This window comes from Poecilia reticulata, chromosome 11 (genome assembly GCF_904066995.2).
Source record: "Poecilia reticulata chromosome 11, P_reticulata-male-v2, whole genome shotgun sequence".
Classification (NCBI taxonomy): Eukaryota; Metazoa; Chordata; class Actinopteri; order Cyprinodontiformes; family Poeciliidae; genus Poecilia; species Poecilia reticulata.
The window spans coordinates 7,661,442-7,682,212 of NC_088840.1; the positions used below are offsets into that span (position 1 = coordinate 7,661,442).

The following is a 20,771-nucleotide window of genomic DNA, read 5'->3' on the forward strand; positions in this document are numbered from 1 at the left end:
CCTGGCTGCTCACCATAAAGACTAAAACTGATAGATTTAGATTTGGATGTAGATGCGACAATCTTATATACAAAGCATGCAAGATAAAAAAAAAAAAACAACTTTGTTTTTTTTACAGGATCAGCCTTCAGTAGCACAACTTTTAGCACTTAAAGTGCGCAGTTATTACAACCTTATGATGTGGATTTATGAATCCAAATGGTGAATTCATAAATGTGTCTTACACTCTTAATTATACTGAGCAGGATTACTACTGCAACAACACAATATCAATAGGGTAAAACTAGCCTGTCTCACGACGGTCGAAACCCAGCTGACGCGTCATTCAGCTCATCACTCAGTTGAATGACGCTTCAGTTCCACATCTGAACTGTGCATCTGGTTCCGCTTTTGCTTTTCCTGCCAAACGTTTCTTCTGTCACCTCTAGTGAACTTCCTCCTGCAGCGCCGCATAAGTTTCGCATAAGTCTGAGAAGTAACACAGAAATTTCTTTTTTTTTTTTGATGGTTTCAAAAGTCAAAGTCAAATCAAAAGTTGCCAGATGTTTTTTTTTTTTTTTGCTTTTATTTTCAACGTGTTGATGTGTCAAAACTTTTTTGAGAGATTTTAGAACTACAAATTGCGTTGATTTCTCTGCATTTCTCTGTGTTTGGTCTGAATTCAGTACATACTGTAGTTGTGGATAAAAATCTCAACCCTTATATCTCTCTCCTGATCCTTCTGTCAGCTCTGGGGCAGATCATGCTGTACGTGGACGGGATGAACGGCGTCATCGGCCACCCGGAGACCATCCAGTGGCTCTACACTCTGGTTGGCTCAAAGGTAACGGCGAAGCGTCTGTGCACAAAACAAGAAAGAAGAGAGAGAGAAAAAAAAGAGGACTGCAGGCTGTCATTAGCTTTGAACAGCCACCCATTGTTTGGGAAACTGTATTTTTAGCAGTCATCGAAGGAAACGCACACAAACACATCTGTGAGTTTAGACTGCACTCTCAGCTGACGTGGTTCTTTTTTTTTTGTTTTGTTTTTTGTTTTTTTCCTTCTTCAGCTGATCTTGCGGAGAGCGTGTAAACAGGTATTATAACGTGTGCGGCAAATAAACTCTGCATTTAGGACTGTGCAGCACCTTTTGTTGGAGAGCTTCACCGGCTGCTGAGGGAGGACAAATCGTATGCAACACTGTGAGAGAGGGGAGATTCGTACATATATAAAAACAACAACACTAAAAATAATCCACTTTACCGTAACAGCCACTTTCCTGACCGTAACTGTCACCCTTAACATCAAATGCAACCCTAACTGCAGTCTGTCTATGAACTGACTCTCCTCTCTGAAACGCATTTTGCATTATGGAGTTTTTTTTGTTGGTTTTTTTATCACCGAATCCCAGCTCTGCGTAAACAAATGCACATCTTCCCAGAAGTGCTACTGTTTGCTTAGAGACGGAGACAAACAAACAAAGGAGCAAAATAACGTCTGTTTTTCTTTGCTTCCACATCTTAAAACTATGCCATTCATTATGTGTCAAAGCATGAAGCAAACCAAGTCCCCCCTAAAAAGCGTCGTGGTATCGCTGTTTGAACATTTTGTTCCCACTGTGTCCACAGATCGTTTTCATTTTCTACCAGTTGTCGAGATATTTTGGTTTGATTTATTTTTCTGTACAATAAAGCAGGCTGAATGAGGATTAGAATCACACTCAATGGGAACATTAAGAAAAATTATACACAATTGTAATCAAATGTACATAAGATTTAAGCATTTATATAACTATTTTTGTCCACAGTCCAGCTAGAATAACAAACTGCTACACCAAGTGAAGTGGGGGAATGAAATGGTTTATTTTGGGGAATCAAATAAAAACCAGAAAGGGTGGAAACATTAAGTTGTGATCATGAAATGGGGTAAGAACAGGCAAACTGAGCACCAAAAACCACATTCGTCCACTTTCAGAAATGTGTTTTCACATTTGGGTTTTTTTGTTTCCCCCCTTTAGTTCCGTCTGGTGGTGAAAACGGCTCTGAAGCTGCTGCTGGTGTTTGTGGAGTACTCCGAGTCCAACGCGCCGCTGCTCATACAGGCCATCACCTCCGTGGACGCGAAGAGAGGTACAGCCATGTATATGCATACATACTTCCTCCTCGTATTGATTTTTTTATTTGTTTGCTTGAATGCGGATGAGATAGATGAGAGTTAATATTTTATTATTCGTGCCAATTTCAGGCTGCAAGTCTTGGTTCAATGCAATGGAGATCTTGCAGGAGAAAGACGGAGTGGACACTGAGCTGCTGGTCTACGCCATGACCCTCATCAACAAGGTGGGTAGATGAGAGCTTCTCTGGGGTATTTTGAGCTCCTTCAGTAACTATTGGCACTGACTTTGCAAATAAATACTTTCTATGGTTCATCTTGGGCCATGTCCAGATAGCGATTGCTCTCAAAGGGCCATTTGTGCCAGAACGTGTTGATAAAACTCATTAACAAACTGCTAGAATATTAGTAAACAGTTGTGTCTGCATTAGATTAGATTAGATTAGATTAGATTAAACATCTCTTTACGCTGATGATTGGGATTGTTTCTGCAGTCAAAATCCTTGATTTAGACACATTTGCAAGACATTTTGCAACATATTCACTCATGTGTGATGATAAAAGGGACTTTTTCTTTATACTCTCCACATCGATCACTGACTAAAGCTGGACATCATGTAAGGTTGAGGCAGCAGTGAGATAGAAGTAAGAAATACTGCCACCTGCAGGTGGGATTTAGCATCGTGGAAGCTCAAAGTTTTTGACAATTTCTGTTGAAAACTTGAAGTAAACTCAATAATGCGTTAGCGTGACAAAGTGTGGGATTCTGATAATTTTACGTAAATTTTTGCGATCGCAGAATCAAAAAAACTGATTGGTTGGTAGTTTAAAGACAAAAACTGCTTTGATTTGATCGATAAAGTAAAATTTAAGCTCATTTAAGCTTCCTACTGGACGCTAGAGGGCAATGTAAGAAACCTGGCTGGATTTGCCTCTCCAGGCCTTGAATTGTGTTCTATAACATTTTGACCACATAACATGTACCGCATGTTGTGACTTATGTTTTTGGTGGTTTCTGCAGACACTCGCGGCGTTGCCTGACCAGGACTCCTTCTACGACATGGTGGACAGTCTGGAGGAACAAGCCATGGACACAGTGTCACAGAGACACCTGGGAAGGAAAGGCACTGACCTGGACTTGGTGGAGCAGCTCAACATTTACGAGGTACAAACCAACTATGCATTGGTAATGTAAAAAGTTTATTACAGATCACATGTGATATATAGTTTATATACTGCAGTTGGTCAACCTCTTGGATCTTCAAGAGAAGAACATTTTATCACTCACAGCAAAAACATCAAATCTTACCAAGTATCATTGGTCTCATTTCTAGTCCAAATATCTTAGTACACTAGAAATAAGACAGAACTAACCTAGAAGTAACTTGTAAGACACGGGTGCTTGGTTTAAAGCAATGAATCATAACATTGACGAAAAAGTCGTGATGAAATGAAACTTGTAAGTTAGCTTTGTCTTGTTTCAAGCATTCTAAGGTGTTTGCACTAGAAATGGTAAGACTTGGCATTATTGCAGTTCTCTTACTTTTCCACCTGTGCTCCGCTGTCTTCCAGATGACTCTGCGCCACGAAGACGGCGACGACGACAGCCAGCCGCCGCCCACGGGATGCCGCGACCGCCGGCGCGTCAGCCTCGGCGGAGCGGAGAAGCATCGAGGCCTGGAGAGGCGTCGGAGTCGCCGGGCCTCGCTCGGCCGACCCGGGCAGGCCTCCCCCTGCAGCCCCGCGTCCCCGCAAAGGGCCGGCTTCCAGCCGTTCAGCGGACACAGGGCGGAGGATCTCAGTGAGAGGTGAGAGTGCTTGTCTACAGGACAGTAGATGAGTTGTGGAGTTTGCTGAACGACAACCTTTCAAAGCCAAACGTCAAAGATGGGGATCTGATAGTTTTACCGCTTTGTGCCTCAGAGCTCTGTCAGGTTTCCTTCCGTCCATGTAAGTTCAAACCTTCCTGGGAAGCACATCGACTGCCCCTCATGCACAGGATGTAACAGCCACCAGTGTGTGTCCTCCCCCCATCCCACAGTAACAGTGTGGATTCTCCTTTTGTGATGAAACATGTCTGCTCTCAGCTGTGTTATCCCACCTTCGGAGTTATCTCCAAATCTAATCCAAGCCTGATTCACTCTGCTAAACCGCTGCAGTGATATTACAGTGATCATTTCCTGCATATTAGGAAATCTGTTTTTAACAAACTCCAATCTGTTATCTCTCGTCTTGATGTCCTGCTTCATCCTCGCTCAGCCGTGGTCATGTGACCAAAGCAGATTAAGCTCCAAGCCCCAGTTATTTTTAAAATGTAAACTCTGCACATGAGGATTAAGATGAATCTAGAAAAAAAGAAGGGAAATCCCAATGCTTTTTTTTTCCTAACATGTTTGCTTTCATGTTCCTGACTTTGTCCTGCGTCTTATTATTATACGTGCATCGGAAAAGTAAATATAAAATCCCCATGAGGTTTCTGGATTTAACATGACAAAATATGGGGGGAAATTAATAAATAAATTGACGCATTTGAATATTTTTAAGCAGAACTCATCTCATTCGTCACACATGGGGGCGTCTACAGTTGTGGACTCGACTGCAACATGGCTTGTCCGGTTTCGCTACAAAACAAAATTTCAGCGCCCCAATGCTGATCTCCAATCAGTTTTCCATCTCTCCTTCCAGCATTCCTTTCCTGTCCTTCGTCCCTGCCGTCATAGATTGCCTTCATGCACATCTTGACCTGCCTCTAATCAGAAACATCGGCCAGTGCCCCCCCGCGTCATTTCAGAGCTCTTCCTCGTGTTTCCAATTAGCACTTTCAACCGTCTTGATCTAATATTTATTATATCCCTGTTTGTCGTCTCCTGAACTAAACTGTTAGGTCATCTCTAATCATTGTGTCGGCCACATCTAACCTTCCTTATTCATGTGAAGGTGTCCGTTTGCATGCTGGTCTCATGTACCGCTTCATCTCTTCCTCAATCTGCCCCCCGAATCTTCCCTTCGTGTTTCCCTCCTCGACCACCCACCCACATCCATAGAGAGGAAGAATGTGGAATACAGGAGGAGGAGGAAGAGGAAGAAGAGACTCCTGTGACTGAATCTGATTCGGATGAGAAGGAGGGGGCTAATCAGACCACCTCCAGGTATTTTAGGTCTCGGTGGTGACATGGGAGTGAAAAGTAGCGCTGCTTTCGTGTGTCTTGGTGTTTTGTGTAGGGACGCAGTGGTAAATGTGAGTGTGTGTTTCGTCTTAGATACGCAATTAGTTTGAGCTAATTGTGACCCAACAAGGTGTCAACGCATTCATAAGAAGCCTTAAAATATCTTAAAATATGTCAATCAGAGGAATTACATTTTGTCTTGAGAGAAGTATTTAATCTTGTACAAGTAGCTCTTTTTGTCTAAGTGGTGCGCAGACATCTTCATTGCGTTCTGTGACTCAAGGCGGTTGAGGCTACCGCTAACTAGCTGCGAATGTTCTCTTGCTAGCTAGCCTTTTCTGCGTCTATTTTATGATTAAGTGCAGATTTTTCACCAACGATGTTCCACTGGCTCACTTCTTTTGCTAACCCGTATGAGGCTTGGTGCTTTTAACCGTCTTGATCCAACATGACGGTTAAAAACTTATGACAAGTTTTTAGCTTGTCATAAGCCAAACTAAGAAGTGTTTAGTTTGGCATATAGCTCTCTATAAAGCCACATACAGAGAGAAATATGCAGTGTGGGAAACACACAGAGCTTCAAAACAAACCCCAGAAATGTCACCGTTTTTGCCTGGCTTGATTGTCACACACCAGGATTCCCCGACCATCCTCTGCGTTTACAGTTTTTTCAGTCTTAAATTCATTCAAGGTGGCCTTAAAAGGTCTTAAATTTGACTTGTTGAAACCTGCAGATACCCTGCCCATGTTTGTTGTGGTTTTATTAACAGCCTCTCTCCAGGTATGCTTTCTGAAACCTTCGATCTGATCCTCTGTTCCCAGGGCCGCGTGCCCTACATCCACCGTCCACAGGACCACCCTTCAGTCCATCACCATCTCCTCCAGAAAGGGAACTAAAACGGACAATGAGCAGAAGACTCAGGCAGAAATACCCCCGGCGTCTACGTCGTCTCCCTCTATCCCGGCGCCCCCTCCTCCAGAGTGTGGCAGTAGTCTCGGCCCCCAGTCCCAGCCCTCCCTGCTGGCCACCCTGCTGGCCAGGAAGCGCTCTACAGTCACCGTCCCCGCCACCAAGGAAGTCAGCCCGCCACTGCGCGGCAGCTCCCGCCTGTCCCCTGACCGCGTCCCCTACCTGCCCCACTCGCCCTTCCACCTCTTCTCGTACGACCTGGACGATGAGCCGGCGCCGTCGGCTCAGGCTAAACGCAACGAGGAGTCGCCCAAAACAACAACTCCTCCCAGGTCAGACGGAGAACAGAACGTCTTCTCCTTCTTCTTTTCATGGCTACCAGGAGATGTTTCTTCATTTTTTATTTTTTATTTGTTTTGCATCCACTTTCTGTTTCTTGCTTTTATTTTTCTGGCACCGACTTTGGATTTCTTTCGGCACCACTTTTCTTGCTCACCGACTTGTTTTCTTTTCACTTCCTTCCCCGTCACACGCTTTGAACCTTGAGTCCATCGCTGCTGTCGCTTCCCTCTCTCCTCTCTTCACTTAGCTGCTCTCAGTCTTCATCAGCTCTCCTGCTGGGTCGGTAATCTGCACTTGTTGGGAGATTTCACAGCTCCAATCTGTTCCACTGTTTTTCAGCTCAAGCACAGTAGAGCATCCACTGATCCCTTCTGATCCTCTCCGTCTTTAAATCTCACTCCTTTTCCCCTCAGTTTCTTACCTTTTAGCAGCACTTTATCTTTTCTTTCTGTTTCCGTGCTTTGCTTTAGTACATTTATTGTGTTCACCTCCGTTTCTGAAACAATGTGCCAAAATTCCTGTTTGCTATAAAAAAATTAAAGTATTTACACGCCTTTAGTATTTCTTCCCCATTTTTTGGAAGTTTTCTACCAGGTTTTTTTTCTGCATTTAGCTGCTTTTAGTTTCCTCAAACCCACTCATGAAAAGCACACCATGATGCCACCATCACCACCACCGTATGTCACCATGGTAACACGTGACGGGGTAATGTTCAGGGTTTCCATCATACAGAGTTCTGTAAGTCAAGCAAAAATTTCAGTTTTCATCTCGTCTGATCAGGACAGCTTGGAAAAGTTCTCACAAAACGCCTGTATTATTTTTTTTTACAAGATGCTACTTAAAAACGATTGATCAGCGTTGCTTTTTTTTAGTTTCCAGAGTAATGAGTCACTGTAACGACAAAAAAAAAAAAAAAAAATCACATCAAAATACCTAATAAGATGAGGAAAAGTTCAAGAGGTATGAACACGGGTTTTTTTGTTTTGTTTGTTTTTAGGCATTATGTCATCACTTTCATTTTGGCAGCAAAGTTTTACATTTAAAGCCAGAAACTGTTTCATAATCGCACAAATGCTTCAGTAGTGAGTAATTAGGGTCACCCTAGTGTTACGTAAGAGGGGTTCTGATCGGGGCTCATGCCACGAGTCTTACGCACAGAGTGTCAGGTGACCGGGCGACTAATGACTTCCTTCAGTGTTGCCATTTTTTTTTCTGACAGTTTTTTTTTTTGTTTCCTTTAGGAACGGAGTCGCCTCCTACACCTCCCTCAGCACCCCGAGTACACCCACAACCTCGAGGTGAGGGGGCGACGTCAACATTTACCCCAACACTTTCTGATTAAAAAAAAAACACCAACGTGGAGGGAACCCGTTTGTAATAAACATATGACTCATGACTGCCTGTTTGTTGTTAGGGTGGCATTAGGGGGACTGCTGTCGTCGTCCTACCGACAGCACCAGGAGTCTCTGGCGGCTGAGCGAGAGCGCCGCCGTGTGGAGAGAGAGGAGAGGCTGCAGAGGATAGAGCGAGAGGAGAGGAACAAGCACAGGTGAGGCTTCGACGTTTGCTTTGTTTTAAAGTGGAGTTTCGGAAAGTTTCAGTAAAGCAAAGAAAACAGTGAGGAAGTGGAAGCAGAAGATGTAGCGTTTTTATTCAAAGACATGATTATCTTTACCAATTCTCTGTTTCTGTGTGTGTGTGTGTGTGTGTGCGTGTGTGTGTGTGTGCGTGTGTGTGTGTGTGTGTCCCAGCCGCGACTATGTGGATAAGATGGAAGAGGCCCGGCTCGCGCGGGAGGAGCGGTAAGTTCTCGCACTAAATCAAAACATCATCTGACCCCGCTGGGGCGAAGCTCTCAAAGGCCAGTCTTAGGGAAGCTCGGTAGTGGCGTAATTGTTCTCAGGTTAAATCGTTGCCCTCAGCTGCCACAGCCTCACTGTGCAATGTGTGTGTGTGTGTGTGTGCGTGCGTGCGTGTGTGAAGTTCGCCTGTTTTCTCCATCCTCCTCCCCGTTTGGGAGTTGATTGTTTTAGTTGCGCGTCTCCAGACAACCCGATTCGGAGGTCTCCGTGCTGAATCCTCGCACCGATCCTCTCCTTACACGCAGGAACAATTTTCACGATGCCTGTAAAAATCTGTGTTTGTGTGCAGATGGGAATCGCAGGAAGCGAGGGACTCGGGTCATGCCAGTCATTCTCAGTGTGGCCTTTTTTATTTGTAAGCCAGCTGTTTAAAAGCTGCATTCAGAGTTTTTCTGTTGCTCTCGGTTAAGAGAGCCCAGTTTCTGAGAAGATGACCCGCGTTAGCCGCGGTGTGTTGTATTTACGACGCATTTGGGTGTCGTGCTTATCGGGCTAGCACACATTTTTTGTGTCCTCCCCACCTAATGTCCCTGTGGTATCCATTTACTTGACAAACAGCACAGAAACATCTGGTCCAAAAGGAAGAGTTGGAGCTTTAACTCCAGATAACAAAACAGATCGTTTGACAGCCTGCTCTCTCTGTGGGCCGCACTTTGCAACAAGTCATATTTCACGCTGCTGAAGGAGTTTTAAGACATTAAATATTTAAACCTATTAAAGTTTAAGCAGTTACAGTAAGCCTACTAATGTTACGAGTGTTAATATCACCAAGCCTAAAGCTCTTCAGACAAACAGGATGTTTCAATGTTCTTAATCTTAATCTTGGATTTATTTATTTATTTATTTATTTATTTATTTATTTATTTATTTATTTATTTATTTATTTATTTAGAGCATTTAAAAATATCAGAACAAAAATTTGCATAGCAATTAAATAAAAACAAAACTTAGTCAAATTAGTGGGAAAATCCACAAGGAAATAAATGAAGGAAACAAAGAACCACCAAATAATAACAAAGAATAAAGAAAATAAATGAATAATAATAGCAAAGAAATAAAACAGAAAGGGAAGAAGTGAAGAGTTTAGGAAAGTGGTGAAAATGAAAGGAATCAGTGAAAGTTGGGAAGCGAACACGGAAGGAAGAAAAATAAGACTGAAGGAGAAAATGACAAGAGGAAGTGTAGAAGAAGGAAGGATGGAAATAAGAAAAGAAGGGGAATGCAGAAAGAAGAAAGGATTAAATAAATGACGAGGAAAAAGAAAAGGAAGGCAGCGAGGGAGACTGAAATAAAGAAAAGAGGAAAGTAAGAAAAAAGAATAAAGCAAAAGAATAAAACAAGAAGAAAGGATCAAACGAGGTATGGGTGTGTACAAAATGCAAACAATAAAACTGAAAATAATTTCCTGAAACCTTTGTGTTCTGGTTTTTGCACTAAAGCTGACCTGTAAAACGCTTAAATCCAATTTAATCCTATTCCACAAAGCTTTATATTAATTGCATATTACACATATTCTAATAAAATGCAACAGTGAACATTTTAAAACATAGATTAAACATTTACAAAGTTTGCATTTAATGCAGTGAATGTGTATAAAAATAAACTGCATCTCCAGGTTTTAAATAAACTAATGAAAACTAACTGATTAGACAACTGGTTAGCTGCCACATCACACTTTTTGCCTCTTGAGGGATTAGTGAATATGCAAATGCTCTCCAGCTCTCCCCTCTGCAGCTTGTGGCTTATTCCCAGGATCATCCAGAACACAGAGCGCGCCCTGCGCCGGGAGATTACGCCCGGCTGGGGTCACATGTTGGGGGTTTTTATTCACAGTGAATTGACAACTTCTCAACCCGTCACTTGATGTTTGGTTTTCTGCAACACACACACACAGTGCTGCGGCTGTGACACAAATGAGCGCTAGCAGAAACACGCTGAGCTAAAAGCTCACCATTTATAAATGCAGAGTTAGTCTGAAAAGCATTGAGAAGTGAAAGAGAACCAGACAGACAGGAACAGAGTACTTACAAAGAGTCTGAAACTCATCTGAATTTAAACTAGTGGGCAAAAGCTGTTTAATAGTTAGCTACATTAGCTACATAGCTAATATGATAGCATTCTGGGATCAGTTAGCTACAGACGGACAATGATTGACCTTTATTTGTATGTTGGTTACATATTATAGGGCTTGTTCATGTTTTCGATGTGACGTTTTAGAAAGTTTTTATTAGCAATGACCTAGTTACCTGTAATAGACAGGTGTCACATCATGGTGAGCTTATTTAAAATGCGAGAAAATGTAAAAACAAAAAGCTCAATGAGCTGGAAGGCCAACAGCTACTCAGACGGGTGGCCTCCGTTTCTTCCCAGGTTACCACTGTTTTCAAGTCTGGTTAGCTAAAACTCATCAGTTTGTTCTAAGTCCACAAAAGCACAGACAATTGTGAGGTTAATGTGCTTTTTCAGGTCTCGTCGTCAATCAGGCAGACTGATGCAGCCAGAGATTAGCCTCCGTTAACAAAGTTTGCTTAAAAAAATAGACCAAATTAGCGTCAAACCTCACAAGACCTCTTGCGAAAGTTTGCGTTTCAGCTGCCTAAAACCAGCTTTATAGGCAAGAAAGGGAGATTGTCACGCTAACTCTTCATCTTCCACCTTTCCTTACAGTTCTACCATCTAACATTTTCTCCACCGTCCAATCTCAAAGCATGCTAGCTGTCTTCTCAACTGAGCAACTCTTCCAGATAACAGAGATTATGTATTTCACATAAATTTCTGTGAAAAGAAAGGTTCACAGATCATTACCTAGCTTTGTAAGTGAGACTGTGCTTGTCGCTATCTTACCAATCGGTCTGTAGAAAGTTTACCAAACTCTTCGCTTTCAGCTATTAGATGTTTGATGGTTTTCTTGAATGTTCAGTCCATTTCAAGCAACCCCAAGAAACTAGAGGGGATCTGAACGTGAGTTTTGATTCAACACAGTCCAGCTTTAATTTTTTTTTTTTTGGTCTCACATTTTACATAAACACCTTCTGTTTCATAGTTAAAGTCATGGTGTTAGCATGCTAGCTAGGTGCTAGCAAAGCATTCTGAAACCCGACGCTTCAATCCTTATGCCTCACAGTTTGTTTGATGATCGTCCCTTTTTGGAATATTTTATGTCATTTCTGGTCTCTGAATTGCAGATGTTGAGATTCATTAGTACAAAAAATTAAATACATGAATAGAAAAACGTTATTCCAGAAGTCCTGGTCTCGGTCCACATTCTTCCTGGTGAACTTCTTTAATGTTTTTACACAGCAAAGCCTCAATCTTGTACACTTCCCACTGAGGTAAAACTTGTGTGGTTTATTTCAGACTATACAAATTGTGTACAGTCACATCACCACTGGAGCCCGATGTAGGTCCCATGTTGACATTTTAGGGGTTTTTGTAGACCTCTTTTAGCATCTTGTGGTCCACTTTCAGGGCGAACTTGCCAATGTTGCTGGGTATTGGCACGTTGCCAGTTGTTTCGAATGCCCTCTGCTTCTAGACCAATTCTTTTGAGACCTCTTTAAATCCGTTACCAGACTCATAAGCTGCTACAGTCTTCTCTGTTTAGCTCTTTAGGTCTTACTTTGGGGTTTCCTCTCACTTTAACACACCAATAAACAGGGCAAACATCCCTTAAAATCCCAGATGATGTTCTCGTAATTCTTCACTAACATTTAAAGAAAACTGTGTTGGTATCAGCCTCAATTGTTTTTTTTTATGCTGGAATGTAGCTTTAAGTAAATTATAGATAAGTTGTCTTATGTGTGGTGATGATTTTGGTTGCGTTTGTGGTCGTTTTGGTGCATCCTTAGTAAACATGAGCAGATTATACAACAGTGTATGCTTTAATTGGTCAAGAACAGTTCTGCAGAAACGTACAATGCTCTGTTTTCAAAGAGGGATTAACTCACAATCAGGTCTCACAGCAGGAGAGGTGTGCTTTGCAAACTCCCATTCAGTGCTTGCGTGTGTGTTTGCGTGTGTGTGTGTATATATACATACAGTACGTTGAAGCCAACTATACACACTTGGCTCACACTAACTTCGGTTCACTCCTAATCACATGCAGATAGGGGACCCAACACACACCAGGGCATTTGTGTCTGGTTTCTTCAGACATCTGAAGTGTCCTGATGCTAATGAAGTCTGAACAGAAGCTGCACACATTCACAGCGCGGTGGGAAAGAGGAGGGGTTAGGGAAAGAAGAAAGACACTGAAAGAGAGAGAGAGAGAGAGAGAAAGAGAGGGTTGACTCGGTGCCCTAAATTTCTGTGAGGGCCAGCAGGTTGAACGGGGAAGTTTAGCGGTCGGAGAAAGGGTGGAAGTGAAGAAGGCGAAGGACAGAGACGTGGAAAAGGACGTAAGGAAGGGATCTGCAACAGGTCTGACCTTTCTTCAACTCTTTTTTGTTGTTGTTGTTCTCTCCTCTCTCTCCCTTTCTTCTAAATCTTCACGACTGGCAGGATTGATGCTGAAAAATCAGCAGATGAACCTGAACATGGGGAGGCAGAGGAGTTACTTGTAACGTCGTGTTCAAGTGGCATTGACAGCAGTAGAGAACATGAGCTCCATTGACTCTCCGTTGCATCGTTTATAATCGATATACCGTCGTTGGTCGAGAATTTTAAACAAGTGGTTTCGCTTCAGCCGACATCAGCGACTCATCCTTCGCTCTTCTTCAGGTATAAGAACGTAGAACGTCTGGCGGCGGAGGAGTACGAGAGGGACCGCGTCCGGGTGTCGAGGACTCGGCCTGACCTCAGCCTGCCCTTTGAACCCTCGGAGGCCTGGCCCTCGTCATCGCGCAGCAGCACGCCATCATCCTTTGCCTCCCAGGAGGAAGGAGAAGCTGATCTTGAACCCGAGACGCCGGGCACCGCCTGCACCCCCTCTGAGGCTGGTAGGAGGACAGAATCACCTGGTGTTTCTGTTTCTGAAAAGTCATTTTGGTGACACAAGCTTTGCTAAAATGTCCAGTCTTGTTCTAAATAGGGCGCAGGCTAGCTACAAGCCCAAAGGTCGACCTTGTTTTGTATTTTATTAAATCTATGTACTTGCCAGTCTTTCAGTGAGACCAAACATTTCTTGGACAACTAAAAAAAAAAGACAAATTTGGTGGTTTTGAAAATAATTCCGCTCAAGAAAATCATGCAGAAACTAAGAACATCCATCAATCTTAATAATGTATTAGGTTAATTTACTACTAAAGTTGGCAAATCTGGCATGTCTGTTAAACTAAATAAGCAGTTAGCATGCTATTGTAATGTATCCCATATACAGTCCTATTTGAAGCTAATGTTTTTAGGTCATTCATTATATCTTTGGGCCCCACATGTAAAAAAAAAAAGGTTGGTAGCATCTACCGGCACATTATACCGAAACTAGCTAACTTTAAGATAGCTTTGTCGTGCTATAGAAGGTAGCACACAATGTATGTGCTCAACATGTTGAGTTGTATTGTTTGTAGGATTTGGGCTGTTAACCTTTTGTCATTAAGACCCCAGATAATTCCCAGTGGATCCCCGAACATCAACGTTAATGTTGGCTGATTAGCATCTAAAACTAGCGAATTTTGGCTCTTTTTAACACAGCATTGTATATCTTTGTGTGTGTTAGCAGGTTCTTGAGTCTGAATGAAAACCAGAAGGTCATCTGTTCAGCTCCCAAGCATCTGTTTTGCCCCACAGCAGTAAAACAAAAACTGCTTCACTTCGTCGTTTCAATTAGCTTACAACTATGTGCAGTGGAAGGGCAAAAAGAAGGCAAGATTGTGGACGCAGTAAGTGAAAGGAGAGGATGCGGGAGGTTCGCAGTGACAGGGAGGATGTGAGTGCAAGGGTCAGATTGGTTTTTGAAAGAAGCTTTTGACAGAGTGATCCCCAAACATCTCATGCAAGAAAAAAAAAACAGCCTTGTTTTGGAGCACAAGCGAAGCCAGGGGCCGAGGCACTGTAGCCCACAGAGGCGAGCGTCTGCGGCGTGTTTTTCTAGACCCTGCCTGCATCACTGCGCAGACTGTGCTGCTGATTTACGTGTGTGTACCGTGTACACGGGCGGAATTCGATGTAAACAGGAACTTAATTCCTCATTTCCTGCTCATATCGAGCTCCTCCAACAGCCCAGCTTTGTGCACCGCCCGTGTTGTTTACATTACGGCACGACTGCATGTTTTTATTTTTCTTGCCGGAAAATAGTTCATTTCCATCCAGAACTGGCTCTAAATCAAAGGCCAGTGTTTTGCCAGATATAAATGGCACGTTGCTACAAATAATTCAGGTCTATAAAACTCTTATTCAGGGTAAACGAAATTCTAGTGTGACTGAAAAGTTGCGCTCTCTTGTGACAGAAGAAGCCGACGACTCCAGTGCCGGCGTAGAGGCGGAAGAGAAGCAGGCAGGAGCTGAAGCAGGGGAAGTGGAAGAGCAGAAGGAAGTGGAGGACGAAGAAGTGCAGGAGGAAGTGGTGGCGGACAAGGAGGAGGAAGTGAAGGAGCCTGAGCAGGAAGAAGAGAAGCAGAGAGAGGAGGAGGCGGAGGAGGACAGCGGCATCCTCAGTGACAAGGAGCGACAAAATGAGGAGGTAAACGAGAAGGACAACTGCTCGGCCTCCAGCATCTCCTCCGCCAGCAGCACCTTGGAGAGAGAGGAAAGGGTTAGCACAGAGAATGGTGGGTGTCCTCTAAAGGAAAATCATCAAAGTACTCCTTTTTGTGGCTTTATTTTTCGGGAATTTCAAAATAACCTTGGGATTACCACTTTACCTTTTTTTTCTCCCCCAGGCTTTAAAGAGACAGAAGTGAACGAAAATTGCAACAAGCTCCTCGACAGCAAACTCTTCATGCTGGACATGCTGTACTCCCAGAACTCAAAGCCCAGCGCCGAGGAGGAGGAAGAGGAGGACGCGGAGAAGGCGAAAGAGAAGGAGAAGGGAGAGGGGGAGGAGGAGGACAGGGAGACGCATCAGGAGGCGAGCTTGGAGAGCAGCAACAAGGAGGACAAGTTGGAGCATCGACGGGGTATCCGTCCGATCGCCGAGCGCTTCGGCGACCTGGTCAAAGACCTTGGCTCGTCCCACCCCCACCTGGACGCCCCGGCCAACGAGCCGCCTCCTCCGCCTCCACCCCCTCCCAAAAAGGAGTCGGACACCATCTGGGACCAGCTCCTGGCCAGCCCCCGAGAACTACGCATCAGGGACATCAGCTTCACCGACCTGACGGACGACGATGACAAGGACATCCTGGACGCTGTTCTGATGGGAGGGTGCAGCGACCTCCCGCCTCCGCCGCCTCCTCCGCCTTTCATCCCGCGGCTTCCTCCGCCGCCCCCCATTCTAGGTTGCTGCCCTCCACCGCCTCCCTTGATCGGCGTCTTGAGGCCTCCGCCGCCTCCGTCCTTCAGCGGTCCGGCCACGGCGCCTCCTCCCTCCGAGCCGCCTCTCTTCAGCAAGAAGAAGAAGACAATTAGGCTCTTCTGGAGCGAGGTGAGTCAGGAGCAGTTCTAACCTGCTGATACTGATTTTAGCCACTTATGATTTTCCATTTTGGAGTTTGCATTAATGGCATTCTACAATACATGTTTTTTTTTATGTTGGCCTTCCTGCCCTGAACTGATAGGAGCCGAATCGTCGTGAAAAGGCATTTGAGTGATAATGTGAAACAAAGAGAAAATGATCATCCAAATTTTGGATGGTTAGCTTTAGTGTCGTCATATTGATGAGTATACCATAGATACTCTCTAGACATGTGCTTTTATTTCTCAAGCTTCCTGCTGTTAGCTAAAGTCTTTACTCCCTGTTTAAAAGTGGAGACCTGGGGCGCTGATGCTATTGGTCCTCGATGTTTATGGTTCGAACTTGGGACCTTTCCTTCATGTCTTCCTGGAAATAAAGCCACCAGTGCCACAAAAACGTAAAAAATACAAACCACCGAAGTGAACAGCAAACACGACTTTCAAAAGGCAGAAGAAACATCTTCCATCTTTTGTCCTTCCTCTGACTTCTGACACCTCACTGATACTCAAACGTCTTTGCTCAGTAACAACTTCCACACTTAGAAATTTTGTCAGCACAACCTGTTAACTCTGATCTGCTGAATATCTTTTTCCTGAGTCGCCTATCGCCAGTCGACTTCTCAGTGCTCGAGTAGCTTTATTGAGTTAGTGAGAAGAGTTTGGACCCAGACTAGTCGTCGTATGATCAAAATGATTTTGTTGAGTCAATCTGAGTCAATCTGTTGACTGTTTGTCCTCAGGTGCGTCCGACAGACTGTCAGTACCAGGACCACAAGTGGAGCGGAGACTCCTTCTGGTCCAAAGTGGAACCTGTCAAGTTGGATACAGCCAAGCTGGAACACCTGTTTGAGACCAAATCAAAGGAAATACCAGTGACAAAGGTAAAGAAACAAAATCATGAGGGATATTCATGAATATGAGTGTCCCCTCCGTCCCTGTCAAGCTTCATGCTGTTAGCTAAAGTCTTTACTCCCTGTTTAAAAGTAGAGACCAGGGAAAGCACCGTGTGCACTGATGCTACTGGTCCTCGATGTTTATGGTTTGAGGTTGGCCAGACCATAAACACACAATATTTAGCATCATGTGATGATACCAAATTATCACATGATGTGGCCTTTGCTCTATATGTTTTACCTACAGACAGTTTCCTGCTTATTTAAAGGAAATTCCCACAATATGTTGTCAACCAAGTCTGCAGAATCCTGTGTGAAGCAGAGAAAAATGGAAGAAATGCAGGAAAGCTTTTGAAAACCATCGTTAAAATCCAAACTAAAATCTTGAGATGCCACCTCCACTTTATGTTTAAAGAAAAACATCACAGCACCAACCCAACTTTAGCTATCACTGTTTAAGAGGATGATCTTCAATTGTCCATTCAGGATATTTGTGTTTTTAAATTTCCCGATATATTTTATTTTGATTTTATTATTTATACATTTGTTTTTATCCAAATTCTCTCTCTGATTTCTCGAATGCTTCAATCTTCTAAGGTTAAATGAGGTTGTGGGTTTTTGATCCCGATCAAACAGGGGAGGTTTGATCCCTCTGTAATTTTCATAAAGCCTTTAAATAAGAACCGTGCGGGGTTCAAAGGTAGAGAGCAGAGGCCGGGACTCTCACTCTTTGAACTGCTGAGCCTTTGCTCCAGAACCTGCAATTTACGCCGAAGCCCGATCGGTTGGCGGCTCTGCATGGCTCAGATCTACGATGTGACAGGAGGCGTGACGGCGGTTAGCGGCGGTTAGCGCCAGTTAGCACTTCTACTGTTGCACTCCAACACAGTGTGTGTAAAAGGATAACAGGTAAATTATCAAATAAATGTTGCTAATCCCTGAAATAAAACTATTTCCACTCATTAAGAACGTTGCAGGTCAGAAGTTTACATACATCTTCATAATCATGACTGCCATTTTAATTTAAAGTGTTTTTTTTTTTTTTTTGTTTGTTTTTTTTTTTTTGAGGGATTAAAAAGATCCAACAAACAACAATTATGTGCAAAATTACTTAGGTTGTTTGCAGATTTTCTCTAATCTGAACAAGGTTTAAATTATATAGATATATGAAGTGTGTGTACATGTGTAAAGCATACACAATGTCCTGATGTAATTCTGGCTGGATAATTGACCTCTTCTTGTCATGGGCAGTTCATTTAAATTAAATTAGTTCATTTAAATTAAATTAGTTTCCTGCCAAAAAAAAAAAAAGGTTTGTGATACAAACGTAAAAAAGCTACTTCTATTTTTTTTTATGTGTGTTTTTCTTTTATTATACAACTAACACTAAATATACAGGCATATATATTTTGGTACCTTCTTTTGTTCCGTCTTTCCTCCTCATAAAGTTGGAGCTTTTTGGTTTAAGAAAATGGTTTTATGGTCTCCTCATAAAAGTTTTAAAATGCTTTTTGTTCCTGAACCTAGAATTGGATAATCCGTTTAGCTCTTTAATTAAACAGTAAAACGTAAATAATTGTGTTCATAAAACTTGAGTCACTTTCTTATTCCAAAAGTCACTTAGAGTTTACAGCTCCAGACATTTCTCTGAATTGTCTCTTTAGAATGTCAAATTGCTGACTAACCTTCACCTCTGACGAAGTGAAGTTGCTTAGGATGTTCAGGAGCATCTCGAGAAGATTTAAGTCGCCGTGAAGTGGAAACTCTTGGGCCACCGTTTCCTCTGTCCACAGCGATGTTTCACAAGAGTCTGACGACCAAGACTGATGTGGCTTCAAGGTCAAATGAAACGAGCAGCTGGACAAGTCGAAAACCTTCTGGAAGATAAAGCAGAACAGCTTTTGCACAGAGACAAAATGACGGTTTTCACCCCAGCGAATGTCATAGCAGCGCGAAGGCATAGCGATGGATGACGGCCTGTTTCGTCATAAGTGATACTGGTGAAACAGGACTGAATTGATTTTTATTTTCATGGTTGTTTCTAGAAAGTTAGATCTGTTGATAAAAATTCACCAGTATTTATATGAACACATTTTTCCAGTTTCAATAGGAAGAGTGGTCAAATATCCATCCAGAGTTACGACAGGAACATGTTGATGACCACAAACAGCAAGCAGTTTTTTGTTGTTTTTTTTACGTGTAACCGGATGTATTTTGACCTCATGTGGATGAGAAAGAATCCAAAATAAAAGTGAACTTTTGATCCAAGTTCTTCTATTTATGCAACAATCTGTAGTTTGTTGCATCATAATGCCACCCTGAAAAAAGAATGCATTAAAGATATAGTTAAAAGCGCTCACGCTCATGAGTGTAAATAGATTTCCTACCAACATGTTAATTACTGTACCATAAAACCCTGTGAAGTAGAGCTGCAAGTGTAAGTGAACTGGTTTCTTTGTTGTAGCGGCTATAAGATCCTGGCAGCTACTCTGTTACACTTTAATAAGGTAATATTGTATGACTTCATCCCTTTAAGAGCTTCGGATCACCTCCAGCACTGGTAAAGGTCATATATGGTCATGCAGCGGCGTAAAACGGTGCCTATAAATTGATGCAAACACTCTCGTAAACCTAAACGCGCGTGGTATTTCCTGCTTCCAGCACCCATGCAGCCCCCACAGCTGCAGTCGAGTGAAAAGTTGTCGAATCCTCACGGGCCTGTAAAGTGGACCACAGTGAAAGAGGAAACGGGACCAGATGGGGACGGGATGCGAAGGCTGACCCTTTTCTCCATCTTCCCTTTGTCTCAGAAAACGGCGGCGGACGGCAAACGCCAGGAGATCATCGTCTTGGATTCGAAGAGGAGCAACGCCATCAACATCGGCCTGACGGTCCTGCCTCCGCCGCGCACCATCAAGACGGCCATCTTGAACTTCGACGAGTACGCGCTCAACAAGGAAGGCATAGAGGTGAGAGCCTTGGGTGATTTTCCAAAAGAGTAGCTGCGTGCACGCATCCACTCATGTGTCGCTGCCCCGTTCTACAGAAACTCCTGACGATGATCCCGACTGAGGAGGAGAAGCAGAAGATCCAGGAAGCCCAGCTGGCCAATCCGGACGTCCCGCTGGGCTCAGCGGAGCAGTTCCTCCTCACGCTGTCCTCCATCAGCGAGCTCTCCGCCAGACTCCATCTCTGGGCCTTCAAGATGGACTACGAAGCAACGGAGAAGGTCAGTCCGAACTTGAAGTTCTTCAGGTTTGCTCATTTCGGTGACGTTTACTTTGTGGCATCAATGTAAGTACGCATCAAAACTGATGTGCACTGCAAAAACACAAACTCTTAACAAGCAATTTTGGTCTAGATTCTAGTTTTAGTATCTCAAGTGTATAAGACAAAACAGACTTACAAGTGACTTTTCATCAAGATAAAGAAGCTTGTTTTAACTAAATAATTCCTTAATACTGAGGAAAAAGTACTTGCTCTGTTGGCAGATTATTTCACATACAGCAAGGGAGAAATGTCAAGAACGTTTCCAACAATATTAATTATTTACTTTAAACAAGCTCCTATGTCATGCTTAAAAGTTACTTGTAAGCTAGTTTTCTCTTATGTCAAAGGTACTAAGATATTTCCACTAGAAACTAAACCAAAATGACTTGGTAAGACTTTGTATCTTTGCAGTGAGAGTGGATATGTGTCTTTGCAAACAAACAATAATTTGTTTGATCACGTCTATCTCGTACTCAATCGCTAAACGCTGAGACACACTCTACTGACTTTCCTGCTCAAGTACGGAACCCCAAGAAGTCCAAAAAAGGCATGAAATTTCATGATGCGATTGCAGCTTCCTGGAGGGACTGCAAGTATACCACAAACACAATGTATTTTATCAGGATTTTATGCAAAAGAACAACTTTTTACACCAAACACAGAGAAGTAGGATTCCGTTTTTAAGCTCCTC

General features: G+C 43.1%; 1 protein-coding gene across 5 annotated transcripts in view; it reads left to right on the plus strand.

The window, feature by feature from the left end:
- fhod3a (formin homology 2 domain containing 3a) overlaps positions 1–20,771 on the plus strand; it is an 89,669-nt gene that overhangs the window by 60,225 nt on the left and 8,673 nt on the right. For 2 of the 5 annotated variants that reach the window (XM_008421498.3, XM_008421500.3), the window contains exons 6-21: positions 729–823; positions 1,997–2,108; positions 2,224–2,318; positions 3,113–3,256; positions 3,664–3,899; positions 5,136–5,240; positions 6,081–6,500; positions 7,752–7,808; positions 7,925–8,059; positions 8,262–8,312; positions 13,092–13,309; positions 14,756–15,076; positions 15,188–15,888; positions 16,658–16,798; positions 19,621–19,779; positions 19,857–20,039. In XM_008421498.3, coding sequence (XP_008419720.1) covers positions 729–823; positions 1,997–2,108; positions 2,224–2,318; positions 3,113–3,256; positions 3,664–3,899; positions 5,136–5,240; positions 6,081–6,500; positions 7,752–7,808; positions 7,925–8,059; positions 8,262–8,312; positions 13,092–13,309; positions 14,756–15,076; positions 15,188–15,888; positions 16,658–16,798; positions 19,621–19,779; positions 19,857–20,039 — 3,173 coding nt within the window. The remainder of the gene's footprint in view (positions 1–728; positions 824–1,996; positions 2,109–2,223; positions 2,319–3,112; positions 3,257–3,663; positions 3,900–5,135; positions 5,241–6,080; positions 6,501–7,751; positions 7,809–7,924; positions 8,060–8,261; positions 8,313–13,091; positions 13,310–14,755; positions 15,077–15,187; positions 15,889–16,657; positions 16,799–19,620; positions 19,780–19,856; positions 20,040–20,771) is intronic. The other 3 variants (XM_008421499.3, XM_008421501.3, XM_008421502.3) reach the window with 3 other exon arrangements.